Source organism: Dama dama, chromosome 10 (genome assembly GCF_033118175.1).
Source record: "Dama dama isolate Ldn47 chromosome 10, ASM3311817v1, whole genome shotgun sequence".
Taxonomy (NCBI): Eukaryota; Metazoa; Chordata; class Mammalia; order Artiodactyla; family Cervidae; genus Dama; species Dama dama.
The window spans coordinates 4,459,093-4,470,546 of NC_083690.1; the positions used below are offsets into that span (position 1 = coordinate 4,459,093).

The window sequence follows — 11,454 nt, forward strand, 5'->3', positions numbered from 1 at the left end:
CAGGTTAGTTTAGGTCCCCATTGGTATTTCTGAATTCAGACTGAATTCTGTGGATGACCTCTATATCGATTTCTGTTTTCAGTTTGGATTATTTCACCTGGAACCTCTGTCAGGCAGTTTTTCAAAATTAGGACAAAACTAAAACAAGTGGAAGGCTCCTTTTGGACTTAAGGCTGTTGTCTTCCAGTCTATGGAAGAGCAGTTAGTTCTGTGTTAAAATCAATAAACTAAATTAGCTTTATATTATCTTCTGAATATTTTGATAATAGAATTATCTAAGTTAGGACTAAAATGTAAATTTTCCTGAAATTCTGAGTCTTTTTTTTTTTTTTTAAAATTCTGAGTCTTTTAAGGCTGAGAAGCATTGTCTTATTGAATCCCAAGGAAAGAGAGAGAGGTGAAAGTGGGAGTTTTGGAACTGTGTCCTGGACTAATTTCAGTTAAATGATTTTCAAATAAAAATTGGTATCTGAACTGGGTTGGTTGGTGACCAGCAAAAAATAAACTTTACATGTTTCCGCTCAATAAGTTTAGAAGTGGATTATCTTGAAATTAACCAAAACAACTATCTTAACAGTGTTTCTGGCAATCTAAGGACAACTAGTAAAATTTTCTCCAGCTCGGTTTCCTGCCATGTCTACCATTCCTTTTGTCACTGGAGCAGTTACGGTTTGCTCCCTCTTTCTGTGTCCCTTCTTCTCCCTCCTCACATCTTACAGTCTTTACTGTTCTGGAATAAAATGTAGGTTGATAAATAGTGATTTAAGATCTAAATAGAGGAAAATATTAAATATTAACATTACCAAACAATATTAGCAAGTTAGTTTGGTTAATGTTAACTCAAAAGAAAATTTAAATTTCAGAACATTTTATCAAAATGCCTTATTTTATATTTTCATGGAAAAAGGAAATATGATTAAGATTAATAAAAATAGTGTGTTTCAAATGAAATGCCATTTAAAGTCACTATTTTTCTGTTTGGATTTCAAAGCTAAGCATGGGATCAAAGAGTAATGTGTTACAGGTCAAGACAAGCCTGAAGTCATAGATCATAGGAAAGCTGTAGTTAAATGGGAAGAAATCAAAACTAGGGAGAGTGGCAAATAGCAAAGACTTAGGTGGTAGAAACCTACAGGCCAGGATATCCTAAGGTGAGAGTCAGGAAAAGCATTTCAGAATGACAGGAGCTGCTTATGTGCTCCTGCGCCAAAAAGCACAGACTTGAACATCTTAACATTTCTGTTGTTCAGTCGCTCAGTTGTGTCCAACTCTGTGACCCCATGGACTGCAGCACACTAGGCTTCCCTTTCCTTCAACATCTCCTGAAGTTTGCTCAAACTCATGTCCATTGAGTCCGTGATGCCATCCAACCATCTCGTCCTTTGTCATCCCCTCTCCTCCTGTATCAGTCTTTCCCAGTATCAGGGTCTCTTAATATTGTAGATTTCATCAGCTGTCAGTTTGAAAACCAGGCACAGACAACTACCACCCCCACCTTGAGTGCAAAGGAATTATGGGACCCAGGCAAGGACTGAAAGCAGCTCCAGAGACAGAATTCAGTACCCCTGAGAACTAAGACCAGGAGTGATAGGGCATTTTTTAATCTGAAATTCAAAATTGTTTTTTCCTCTACAAAATAGGGAGCCACTGATAGCGAAGGACAATAAAATATAGTTAACTCATCCAACACGGGTTTGAACTGCATGAATCCACTTACACACGGGAATTTTTCCCTAAATACGTGTTACAATACTATACAGTCCATGTGTCACAGTTGGCTGAATCCATGGATGCAGATATAGAAGGCCAACTGTAAAGTTATACATGAATTTTCCACTGTGCAGAGAGTTAGAGCCCCAAACCCTCACTGCATTGTTCAAGTATCAATTGTTTAAGAAAGTAAAATCAACAGTGGTTACTCAAGGGCATACTTCTCTTAATTTTCACCAAGCCTTAAAGTAGTGTTTTCTAATCTTTTTCATCATTTAGAGAACTTGATGAAAGTCATGGATCCACTTCCTAGAAAATACACACACACATGTAGTTTTGTGTACAATATCAAAAGATTTATAAAATCTCCAAATCCATCCACGTGACCCTCTAGAACTGTTGATGGGAGCCACTACCTAGTGGATCTTAGCAACATGAGCTGCATTTTAAGTGCTCAGCAGCCACCATCACAGGAAGTTCTGCTGTAGTTAGAACTGCTGCTCTAGAATTTCATGGACCCTATGTTGAGAACTCGTGCCCCAAATGAACCCTTGTAATTCTGTTGGCCTGTAACCCCACTCCCCATCAAATTGCTCTTTGACTATAAAATACCATCCATAAAAGCTATTTTTCTGTTGGACTATAGATAGACCTCAAAGAAATGGAGGAATACTATTAGTAATTGTGAATAACTGAAAATCTCTCTAGCTTTAAGTACCCATTAATAACCTAAAATCAAAGGGAACTTAGATAGCAAATGGTTCATCATTCTTTTTGCTTTGATTTGGGTTTTTTTTTTTTTTTTTTTTTTTGGCTGCACCATGAGGATTGCAGGATCTTATTTCCCTGATCAGGGATTGAACCTGTAAGAGTCTTAACAGTGGGTCACCAGAGAAGCCCCTCATCCTTCATTCTTACCATCTCAAGGTATGTGTAGTTTGCAAACATTACTATGCCCCACATCCTGTAATAATAATCCTAGTGGCTTTTCTATAACATAGGGTAAGCCTTCAGGAATTTGCTGTGCATTGCATGTGTGTGTTCAGTTGTGTGCAAGTCTTTGCAACTCCATGCACTGTAACCCTCTAGGTTCCTCTGTCCATGGAATTTTCCAGGCAAAAAATACTGTAGGGTTGCCATTTCCTATTCCAGGGGATCGTCCTGGCCAAGGGATTGAACCTGCGTCTCTTTTCTCTTCTGCATTGGCAGGTGGATTCTTTACCACTGTGCCACGTGGGAAGCTATGCATTAGTCACAGCTAATATTGAGTTCATAGTAAATGCCAGGTATGATTCTAAGCATCCCACATATTTTAGCCCATTTAATCCTCACCCAGTGTTATAAAGTGGGTATAGTATAGTATTATTCCCTCAAAACAGATGAAGGAACTGAGATTTGAGGCTTAATGAGATTGAATAAGAAATGGCAGCCCACTCCAGTATTCTTGCTTTGGAGAATCCCATGGATAGAGGAGCCTGGCGGACTACAGTCCATGAGGCTGCAGTCAGACACCACTTAGGGAGTGAGGATACACCCCCACGAGATTGAATACCTTGTCTGAGATGACAGAGTAAATGCCAGAGAAGTAGTTTTTAGGTTAGAATCTATTGTCTCCTGAAATGTGAATGTCTAAAACACGGGAGGAAGAAGTCTTAGAGTCTGACTCTGATTCTGAAAGGGACCTATACCAGCCTGTGTGCCAGGAGGCCTCTGGGTCTGCATCTGCCACAGCAGTTTGTGGATCTCTTCTCTGGAGTGGAACAACAAAACAAATTCTCTGGACTTTCTCCATCCTGTCGTTGAAAGCTGACCCTCTCCGTCCCCACATCCCCTTTCTGGTCACGGCAGCCTGAACTTTAACGACAGACTAAAGTGTGATTCTGGGCAACTGACACTGTACATGGGGATGATAATAATAGTGTCTAGTTCCTACAATTTTGTGTGCCATGAGAATACAGATGCATGTAGCACGGGCTCAATAAACGATTACTGTTTTTCACGATTCAACCCCACGACCCTTTAATCGGCGGAGACCACAAGCCTAACCCTCGCTGGAGGCAATGGACTAGCTGAGCCGGTTTGGGCCGTGGACACCTGCCTCACTGCTGGGCAGCCCTCCCCATCAGCAGCACAAAGCCTGGACTGCACCGGCCAAGAAATCAACCTTCCTTTCACCTCTCACTGTGAAAATTCACGGTGGACCTACAAGGGAGGTGAACAACGACCTGGCCCCGAAGGGCTGGACAATGAAAAAGGCAAGCCCCCGACAAGTTTAAAATGAGAAGCCAGTGCGGGCTGGTCCCGACCGGCCCTGAGGAACGTCCAGCCGCCAGCGGTGGGACCCTGGGCTGAGAGGAGAGCGCCATGGGACACAAGAACACTCCCCACGACTGCGCCCGCGCCGGGCTCCATAGCGCCAGCACCTCCAGGGCGCAGGCGCGGGCCCCGCCGCCCCGTCGACCTCGTCTCCCTGCGAGCTCTGCGGCGGCGCTGACCCGGCCGGGGCCACTCTTCCTCGCCTCTCCCAAGCGCCGAGCGGGCGGTCGAGTGAACCGTGGCTCAAATGGCCCCCGAGGCTACCTGGGCAGGTGAGCCCTCTCCTGCAGCTCCCATAAGTTAGGGGGTGAGGGCCGCCTTGAAATCCGTTTTGACCAGGGCAGTGATTCTCAAAACTTGTCTGTGGGGGAAGAATTTCTCCACAGATTTTCGGGCCCACCCCGACACTCAAAAGCAAGGGGTCTAGCGTGACTCGAAAGTCTGCACTTAGGCTTTCCGAGGAATTCTGACCGCGGTAGCCCGCCGGTGTACCCGTTGCACCCGATACAGGCTTAATTTCCACTAACCGACCTAGCGATCTCGCCCCTAAGGTTTCTGGGATCTCGGGCTCGCGCGACGGTCCCGCCTCCCTACCCCAATTGGCCCCTCCTTCGTCCCGCCCCCACAGGCAAATATTTTCTTCTGACTGGTCAGCGGTAAGTGTGTGGCGAAACCTGATCCAATCAATGGGCGCTAGAGTTCTCAGAACGTAATCCGGAAGTTGGTCCTGAGCAGTTCCGATTGGTTGTTGATGCCTAACGCGCGTTGAGACTTCCGGCGTGGGTGCGGAGCGCGGAGTCCTGTGAGGTGAAAGGAGAGGAGCTCAGGTCCTGTTCTAGGGAGGTCTTGGCGGGGGCGGGCCAAGGGGCGGTGCGGCGGCGCCCGCGAGCAACTGAGGCTGAGGCGCAGGAGCCGTTTGCGCCTGGGCTGGAGCCAGCTTTCTCGGTCAGGGTTTGGAGCTCTGGGCCACCTGGCTGTTGCGGACTTCAGCCATCCTTGCGCTGGGCGCGGGGCGTCTTCTTTGGCGTGCGCAGCTGGTTTCGCGGCCAAGGCGGTCTGGGGGCCTGAAGATGGCGTCGGGTCCGGGCTTCCAGGACCGGGAAGGGCTCCTCATAGTGAAACTGGAGGAGGACAGCGCCTGGAGCCAGGAGCTGCCCCAGCCAGACCCTGGTCCCAGCCCGGAGGCCTCTCACCTGCGCTTCAGACGGTTCCGCTTTCAAGAGGCCGCTGGGCCCCGGGAGGCCCTCAGCCGGCTCCAGGAGCTTTGCCACGGGTGGCTCCAGCCGGAGATGCGCACCAAGGAGCAGATCTTGGAGCTGTTGGTGCTGGAGCAGTTCCTGACTATCCTGCCCCAGGAGATCCAGAGCAGGGTGCAGGAGTTGCACCCGGAGAGCGGCGAGGAAGCGGTGACTCTCGTTGAAGATATGCAGAAAGAACTTGGGAGACTGAGACAGAAGGTAAGATAAAAGAGCTGTTTTATATGCGGTTTGTTTGACCCCAGTTGCCCATACGAGTTTACTTGGTTGCCCTGAGTAGATCTTAGATGGGCAAGAAGCCTTTTTGTAGATGAGTGAGGAACTTTCATTCTCCAGATTTGCCCCAAGTTGACAGACAGTGAAGAGTGCCCTGTTTCCACCTGCGTTAGAGTGAGCCCAGGAGTTAGCTTGCCAGGTTCAGATCCTCCCTCTGCTTCACACTAGCTTTGGGACTTTGGGCAAGTTACTTAATTTCTTCTGGCCTCAGATCTGCCGCTGGTAAAATGAAAATGTTAAAATACCTCTCTAAGGTGGTTTTGAGGTTTAGAGAGAGAGCAGCATGTAGTTTGATCACTCTCTTGGCTTAGAGTCAGTGCTTAATAGCTGTTAGCTATTGTTACATTACAGTCTGCAGTCTAATCTTTACAAAGCTGGGTGGCAGTTAATAGTGGAATTTAAAAAGTTTGCAGCTGAAGCTCTGAGGCCATATGCCCCATAGCCACCCAGATTTACCTTATCCAGTAGTGAGGAGTGGATGCATCTAGAAGAGGTGGGTGAAAGCGAGAGGGAGTGAGGTGGGTCAGGAGCTGAGTGGGGAAGGTGTGCCCTGGGAGTGAAATCCCCCCAAACCCCACCCCTCACACACATTTTCTCAGGTGTACACAGGATCAGAAGAGTTTGGTTTTAGTGTAACTCATTCTTCTCTCGCTGGGTCTAAAGGGTTTGCCTGTGGTTCTGTGTTGAAGGCTTGCCCTCAGAATTCTGTATTAATGTCCCTTCCTTTTGGGCCCTGTTGTGATGATGAGTGATGTGGGTTGGTTCCCAGGTCACAAACCGTGGGCAGGGAACAGAAGTGCTTTTGGAGGAGCCTTTGCCTCTGGAAACAGCACAAGAGTCACCGAGCTTCAAGCTGGAGCCCATGGAGACTGAGCGAAGCCCTGGCCGCAGGCTGCAGGAGCTGCTAGGCCCCGGCCCCAAAAGGGACCCTCAGACTGTAAAGGAGAGGGGTGAGGAACAGTTATCTGGGCAAGTGGGAGGGAGGAGGGGCTTTGGGGTTGCCCCTGACACTGGCAGGATGCAGCCTCACTGCCAAGGAGGGAGCATTTCTGACCTGAGGGTCCCCAGATGTGGAGTAAAAGATCTAGAAATGGTTTGGATTCCTCTTGGGGTGGGTGAAGGGAGGGGGATCTCTTAGGAAATCTTTTTGTATGCCGAAGAGAGACTTTTAGAGCTCAGTGAATGAGGGCTTGAATGCTTGGGCCAGCAGGAAAGACTGTTGGTACTCTGTTGTTTCGGATGTCGCGTTATTATCCCTCCGTTGCTTTCTGTTCAGTGTTGGGTCCTGCTAGCAGAGTCTGGGTGTCAGGGCACAGTGGACACTGTGTTGTGATAATCCTTGGGTTGCCAAGATTTAAGGATGCCATTCTCATCATCATTTCTGTCACCTTCAGCATTATCTGCTCCCTGGCTTTCTCTCTTTCCTCCCGAAGGAAACATGGAAGACAAGGAGCTGACTGGGCCCCAGGTGATGTGGAAGTTCTCATTGTCTCCCCCCAGTTGTTCTTGTGGGGTGGGGTCCTTTTGCCACTTAGAGAGGATCCTTACTACCTCACCACATGCACCTCCCCACCTTCTTTGTTTGTCTCCTCCACACTTCACTTGTAGGCCTAACACCCTTCTTCCCCGTGAAATGAGTCCTTGGCACCCCTGGGTTTTGCCCTTTAACCTGTGACTCTGCTTGAATTGTTCTTGGTGCCTTAGGGCCTAAAGGTGATCTTGTGCTATTTCAGTTGCCTGAGAGCTTAGAGGACGTGGCTATGTACATCTCCCAGGAGGAGTGGGGGCGTCAGCATCCTAGTAAGAGGGCCCTCTCCCGGGACACGGTGCAGGAGAGTTATGAGAATGTGGACTCACTGGGTAAGGACTTCTTTTCCAAGGATGAAGACTGAGCCATTTCTGACCAGGGTCCTGTCCCTTAGCCACTCGCCTCCTGGGTGTTAAGTTCTGAGTTTGGCCAGGAGACCTGCCTTTGCCTAAAGTCCCTTGGACTAAGATCAGTTAAATATTTGCCAGGTGCCACAGTCGGCACACTTAAGGGCCCCAGCTGCCAGAGATGAGGGCAGGGAGTCTGAGCCATGATGAACTTACCAGGGCAGAACAAGTCAAATCCAGTGATGCTCACCACCACCCCCATCCCCACTTCCCACGCATCACCCACAGAATACTGTGGGGCTCCAAGTTCCTGATGCCTTGCAATTTTTTTTTTTTTTGCCTTGCAATTTTAAAATGCTTATTCTTCCGACCTTATGTTTTCTGTGCTCCATTAGTATTTCTGGGCTCTTCCCCAAAGACACAGGTTTCAGGGCACTGGCATCAACATTCCAGCTTAGTGACTGTCCCAGTCCTTGAAAATTGAGGAAGGGGGGAAGCTTTGTAGAAATTTGGAAATGATACATATTCAAAACGGGTGTAAGTAATTTAAACATAAATTAAGATGCGTCTTCATATTGAACTATTATGCAGAGATTAAAAATGAGGTCTGTAGAACAGGGTCAAAAACTGATCGTTGGATTAAGTGGAGAGTGTGTGGGTATTGTATAATTCCTTCATCTTTTCTGCATGTATGGAAATTCTCATAATAAAAACTTGAAGGAATCTTAAAAAAAAAAAACCAACAAAAAACAGGACTCTATATGTTACCACTGTAGCTATCTTGATGCATACCTGGTAGAAAAGAAGTTTGGTTGCCTGCACGGGGGCCTTCTCCAGAGTCTCTGCCATTGTGCTGTGGCTTGGCACCCTAAGTTGAGCACAGTTCATTCAGTGAGTGCTAAATAAGAAGAGTTCAGATCATGATTTCTTGGGACTAACCTTTTTAAAGTCCATGTTTGATGGAGTTGGAGTGAGCATAACACAGGATGGCTCTTTTGGGTTTTAATCTCAGAGTCCCAGGTCCTTTTCTGATTGTCCATCATATTACATTTTTTACTTCTGGAATTGTCCCAACTTAGTTTCATAAGGGTCAAGACTCTTTCACAGTATTACACTTTGATTCCTCAAGGAACTGACCACTCTGACCATGTGCATTAGAGTGTTTTAATTACAAAAGTTTTACATTGTCATTGCAAAAAGTTTCAAGTACCACACAAGTGTAGGAAGAAAAAAGCCAGTCTCCCTCATCTAATTTCTTTATCTGGAGGTAACAGTGGGAATAGTTTAGTGTATGTTCCAAGTAATTGCTATCAGACTTACTGCACCTTCGTATCCATCCACTGAAGATAGGGAGCAAGACTATCTTTGTTTCTCTTGTCTAGTTGAAGAAAGTAGTGACATAGAAATCCGTTTCTTTCATTGTGGTCAGAGTCTCAGGTTCCCAGTCAGGAGGCCCTGAGCACCCAGGTGGAACATGGAGGAAGGCCCTGGCATCCAAGTGTCCAGACTTGCAAGGAAGGTCTGAGCTCCAGGACCCCCGCTCCAGGTAAGGAAAGCAGCTGAGCAGCCTGCCCAGCTAGTCTCCCGCTGTTGGGAATAAGGCATTCGAGGATCTTGGTGTAAAGCTAGCCTGTCCCCACTGCCCACTTCCATCCCAGTGATGGCAGGTGAGGTTCCCAGGGTGCAGAGTGTAAGAAGGCATTCATTCCTGGGTTCACTTGCCCACTTTTGTCCCAATCTTGCTCCATCATACACTTTTCCTGAAGGACAGAAGCCAGGGGCTCAGTTGGAGAGGGAGGTCAGGGCCCCCACAAGGGAATTCAAGACTGGTTTGAGCTCTCATTCCTGAGTGATGTCCCCACACCTCATATGGCTGCCTGTCTAGAGTGAGTTACCAATATGGGGAAGATGGGAAACTGAGGGAGAGCGAGGCCTTCTGGACTTTTGACATACCGGCAGTATCACGCATGGGATTTCCTTTTCTCCTGCATAGACATAACATGGGGGTTTGATTTCTTTTGCTTTTCCAGGGGAAGAGAAATTTGAGAACCAGGAAGAGTGTGCTCAGTCTGTTTCACCTGAGAGCATCCACCGCCAGGCGCTGCTGGCTGGTCAGGCCAGAGGGGAGGTGCCCTGGAGTCCTGAGCAGGGAAGGCCTCGGGATAGGGCAGAAAAGCTTTGGGAGCCTCCCACAGAGGATCGACTGGAGCAACCCTTAGTGGGGGCCACAAGTTGCAAAAAGCTGGGACGACCAAAGGAACTGCAGCCAAAGAAGCTCCACTTATGTCCCTTGTGTGGCAAAAATTTCTCTAACAACTCGAACCTGATTAGACACCAGAGAATACATGCAGCAGAAAGACTGTGCATGGGTGTGGAGTGCGCTGAAATCTTTGGTGGGAATCCACACTTTTTATCACTACACAGAGCACACCTGGGAGAGGAAGCCCATAAGTGCCTCGAGTGTGGAAAAAGCTTCAGTCAGAATACCCACCTGACTCGCCACCAGCGAACCCACACAGGTGAGAAGCCCTATCAGTGTAATGTGTGTGGAAAGAGCTTCTCTTGCAACTCCAACCTCCACAGGCACCAGAGAACACACACAGGTGAAAAGCCCTACAAGTGCCCTGAGTGTGGGGAGATCTTTGCTCACAGTTCCAACCTCCTCAGGCACCAGAGAATTCACACAGGAGAGAGACCTTATAAGTGTGCCGAGTGTGGGAAAAGTTTCTCTCGCAGTTCACACCTTGTTATTCACGAAAGAACTCATGAAAAAGAGAGGCTGTACCCCTTCTCTGAGTGTGGGGAAGCAGTGAGGGACAGCACGCTCTTTCTTACAAATCCCGGGACCCACCCCAAAGCCGAGAAGAAACTCTTCCAGTGTTTGACTTGTGGGAAAAGCTTCCGGCAGGGCATGCACCTCACCAGACACCAGAGAACCCACACAGGAGAGAAACCATATAAATGTAACCTCTGTGGGGAAAACTTTTCTCATAGATCCAACTTAATCAGGCACCAGAGAATTCACACAGGAGAGAAACCCTATACCTGTCACGAATGTGGGGACAGTTTCTCTCACAGCTCCAATCGGATTCGTCATCTGAGAACCCACACAGGAGAGAAACCTTATAAATGTTCTGAATGTGGAGAAAGCTTTTCTCGAAGTTCACGCCTTATGAGTCATCAGAGAACTCACACTGGATAGAAACGATGGGATTTCTTTTGGGCCCAGATAAGGTGGCCTGTTCAGAGGGGCCTGTTGTTCAGAGCTCATATTCCTTACCCATCGAGTAATTACCCTGCCCCCCCAGGGCAGCGTCCTTCTGAGGGAAGTACAGAGGCGGCTAATGATTAGCATAAAACTGAAAAGGAATTCTGTTGGAATTAGAGTAACAAGTCTTTGAGGTGACCCACTCAGGGTGGAATTCTCTATGAAGTACTTCCTGTCCCAGGGCACTCCTATTCCCCTCAGCATATTTAGCCAGCTTGTGATGTGGGCGCCTTATTCTGTCCTGTGTCCATCCCAACAACTTTGGGAATCCATGAACTTGCTGCTTCCTCACTTGGGACATTCATCAGGAATATTTGAGCTCCTGAGGCCCTTGAGAGCAAAGAAGAGTGATCAGGTCTCCTGGGAAAGCAGGAGGCACCAAAATACTGGTGGTGAGTTGCAGCTTTTCTGAAGGCCTGGCTGGGAAGCTCATAGGCAGCCCGGGGCACCCACCGTCCATGGCCTGACCGTATTGGTCATTGGCAGGTCCTAATGTAAGTGTCACCTCAAACAAAAAGGAATAAGAGACCTAAGGGAAACAGTAAGGCAGAATTTGCAGGTCTTCCCGGAAATAGGCAGAGGAAACTATATAAGTCTGAATTAGTTTACCCTTTTGCAGAGATCGAGTCTTCAAAAGGTTCACGAAAGATGGGTTCCTTGGGAGACTTTGAAAACATGGATCCTGGGGAAGTTAGGAATCATGCCCACCCCTGTTGAAAATATGTTTGGATGTTAATAAATATCTTCAGGAAA

General features: G+C 47.6%; 1 protein-coding gene across 3 annotated transcripts; it reads left to right on the plus strand.

Moving 5' to 3' along the window:
• Nucleotides 1–4,164: 4,164 nt before the first annotated feature.
• ZNF263 (zinc finger protein 263) lies at nt 4,165–11,454 on the plus strand. 3 transcript variants are annotated; one of them, XM_061152690.1, is made up of 7 exons: nt 4,165–4,298; nt 4,655–5,483; nt 6,328–6,508; nt 6,953–7,026; nt 7,292–7,418; nt 8,863–8,979; nt 9,464–11,454. In XM_061152690.1, exons 2-7 carry the CDS (start codon nt 5,097–5,099, stop codon nt 10,633–10,635), a joined length of 2,058 nt encoding a protein of 685 aa, XP_061008673.1. In that variant the 5' UTR covers nt 4,165–4,298; nt 4,655–5,096; the 3' UTR covers nt 10,636–11,454. The 3 variants fall into 3 exon arrangements, with proteins under 3 accessions (XP_061008673.1, XP_061008674.1, XP_061008675.1); XM_061152691.1 differs by lacking the exons at nt 6,953–7,026; nt 7,292–7,418; XM_061152692.1 differs by lacking the exons at nt 6,328–6,508; nt 6,953–7,026.

Excerpts from the sequence above, each read along its gene's own strand:
- ZNF263 (XM_061152690.1), top strand. The coding sequence starts at position 5,097 with ATGGCGTCGGGTCCGGGCTTCCAGGACCGGGAAGGGCTCCTCATAGTG. Across the intron at positions 7,027-7,291 it reads AGGAGCTGACTGGGCCCCAG|TTGCCTGAGAGCTTAGAGGA; the intron begins GTGATGTGGAAG and ends GTGCTATTTCAG. Across the intron at positions 8,980-9,463 it reads CTCCAGGACCCCCGCTCCAG|GGGAAGAGAAATTTGAGAAC; the intron begins GTAAGGAAAGCA and ends TTGCTTTTCCAG.